The sequence below is a fragment of the Tetrao urogallus genome, assembly GCF_951394365.1.
Source record: "Tetrao urogallus genome assembly, chromosome: 11".
Lineage (NCBI taxonomy): Eukaryota > Metazoa > Chordata > Aves > Galliformes > Phasianidae > Tetrao > Tetrao urogallus.
In genome coordinates this window covers 15,297,762-15,299,926 of record NC_136824.1, presented here as the reverse complement: position 1 = coordinate 15,299,926, position 2,165 = coordinate 15,297,762, and the positions used below count along the sequence as shown (strand labels likewise).

The 2,165-nt window shown below is 70.5% G+C and overlaps 1 protein-coding gene across 1 annotated transcript; it reads right to left on the bottom strand.

Moving 5' to 3' along the window:
- Positions 1 to 704: 704 nt before the first annotated feature.
- FOXB1 (forkhead box B1) lies at positions 705 to 1,667 on the bottom strand (the record flags this gene model as incomplete). The annotated part of the gene is made up of 1 exon (XM_079540848.1): positions 705 to 1,667. One exon carries the CDS (start codon positions 1,665 to 1,667, stop codon positions 705 to 707), a length of 963 nt encoding a protein of 320 aa, XP_079396974.1.
- Between the last annotated feature and the right edge of the window lie 498 nt (positions 1,668 to 2,165).

Genomic DNA, 2,165 nt, shown 5'->3' with positions numbered 1-2,165 from the left:
ACTTTACAACATGTACTGCGAGGGGGACCTCGTGTGATGTACAGTACAGATACGAGCCCGCTATTTACAGGGAAACACGCGCTTTGTAAACAGTGCGGGCGCGGGGGCGGAGCTGCTGCTTCCCCGCAGCACCGGGCCCCGCTCCCGACGCCCCGCTCTTCGCTCCCGGGCCGCCCGCCGCCGCCGCCTCCGCCCCGCGGCGCTCCGGTTCTTCTCGGGCGGCTCCGCCGTGTCCCCGCACCCCGCCCAGCGCGGCTCCGACCCCGCCGCCTGAGCCGCGCACCCGCACTCGCACCGCGCGGAGGGAACGGGCGCGTTCCGGGCTTCCGGAATCGGAGCGTTTGCCGCTCGGAGACCGGCGACGCCGCCGCTTTCGTGCGGTGAGACTGCGGCCGTTTTGTGCCGTTTATGGTTTTAAAGGTCTGTCCTAGGTAACACCCTGCTTTTCCCCAGACAAAGGAAAAGAAAGAGGCGAGGCTCGTCCGGTGCCCGGCACGCCGAGGGTATCCGGAGCGCTTCGGGGCGCGGCGGGTGGGAGGGCGGGGGGCTCCGCTCCGCTTTGCCTCCGAGGAGCGGATAAACAAAGTTAAGGAGCGGCGAGGGCGAGACGGGGAGCGCGGCGGGGCGGCTCTGCGCCGTGCGCTCGGCCGACAGCGGAGAGCGGGAAGGGAGGTGCGGCGGGACGGAGCGGAGGGACCGTGGGGTCAGTGCACCGCCACCGAGTGCAGAGCGGGCGCCGGGCTCGTCAGAGTCTCGCTGGGGGTGGCCGGGCTGCTCTGGCTGGTGGCCGTCTGCGAAGACGTGGGGCTGAGAGAGGGCGGCGAGTTCGAGAGGATGGTGGGGATGGGCGCGGGCAGCGCGGGGAGGGCCGGCACGGCGGCGGGGGTCGGCTTGATGGGCACGGGGATGGCCGGCAAAGTTTGCCCGCCGTGGCACAGCGGCTTGATGGGCACGCCGTAGGCGCCGTACTCGCCGCCGGCCATGGAGATGGGGGTGGCCGTGTCGATCACGCCGGAGCCGTACACGTGGGGCCAGCCCGTGCCGATGGAGCTGCCCACCGTGGTGAGCTGGTTGGGGAGCGGGTAGGCGGCCGGCACGGGCTGCATGGTGGAGAAGGCGAGCCCGCCGGGCATCTTGTATTCTCGGGCGATTATGTTCTCGATGGCGAAGGGGTGCTTGAAGCTGGACGGCTGCGACACGCCGAGATTGTAGGTGGACATCTGGGGCAGGTGCGTGCCCGTGGCCGCCAGCGCGCTGAGACGCAGCTTTGCCTGCTGCTGCAGGTACTGCGCCGCGTCGGCCGGCTTGCTGGGCGCCAGGTGCTCCGACTTCAGCACTTTGAAGCGCTTGCGTCGCCGCAGGAAGCTGCCGTTCTCAAACATGTCCCCGCAGCTGGGATGCAGCGCCCAGAAGCTGCCCTTGCCCGGTTGGTCGGGCCGGCGCGGGATCTTGATGAAGCAGTCGTTGAAGGAGAGGTTGTGCCGCAGGGAGTTCTGCCAGCGCTGCGTGTTCTCCCGATAGTAGGGGAAGCGGTCCATGATGAACTTGTAGATCTCGCTCAGGGGCAGCATCTTCTCGGGAGAGCTCTGGATCGCCATGGCGGTCAGGGAGATGTAGGAGTAGGGGGGCTTCTGGTCGCTGTAAGTGTTTCTGCCCGGGCGAGGCATCTTCGCTTGGGGACCCGCGGAGATCTGCGGAAGGGCAGCGACAGGGATGGGGGGCGGGGGGGGGCGGAGGGGTGAGTCCGAGAGGCTGGGAAGAGCGGGCAAGGGGCGCGGGGACCGCGGCCCTCGGGGCGATGCGGGCGGGGGGATCAGCCCAGAGCCGCGCGGCGCCGGCGGGGGCTGGCGGAGAGCAGCGCAGCGCCCTGCTCCCCGCACCGGCCTTCCCGCTCCGGCCCCGAGCCCGCCCGACTTCTGCGGCGGCCGCTGTGCGTTCCAGCCTCTGCCGGGGGACGGGACTTCCTCCCGCTCGCTCGCGTCCCCTCCTCTCCCCTCGTCTCCCGTCCCCCCGCCCCGGCAGCCCCGAGCGTGCCCACCTTAAAGTTGCTGGAAGTTGACAGTCCGCATCCGGGACGCTGCCGGGAGTCGGGGCTGCTCCCCAGGGCGGTGCCGCGGCGCCTTTCTCGCCCCCCTGCCCGACCGCTCCTCTCCGCTGTAGTCCCG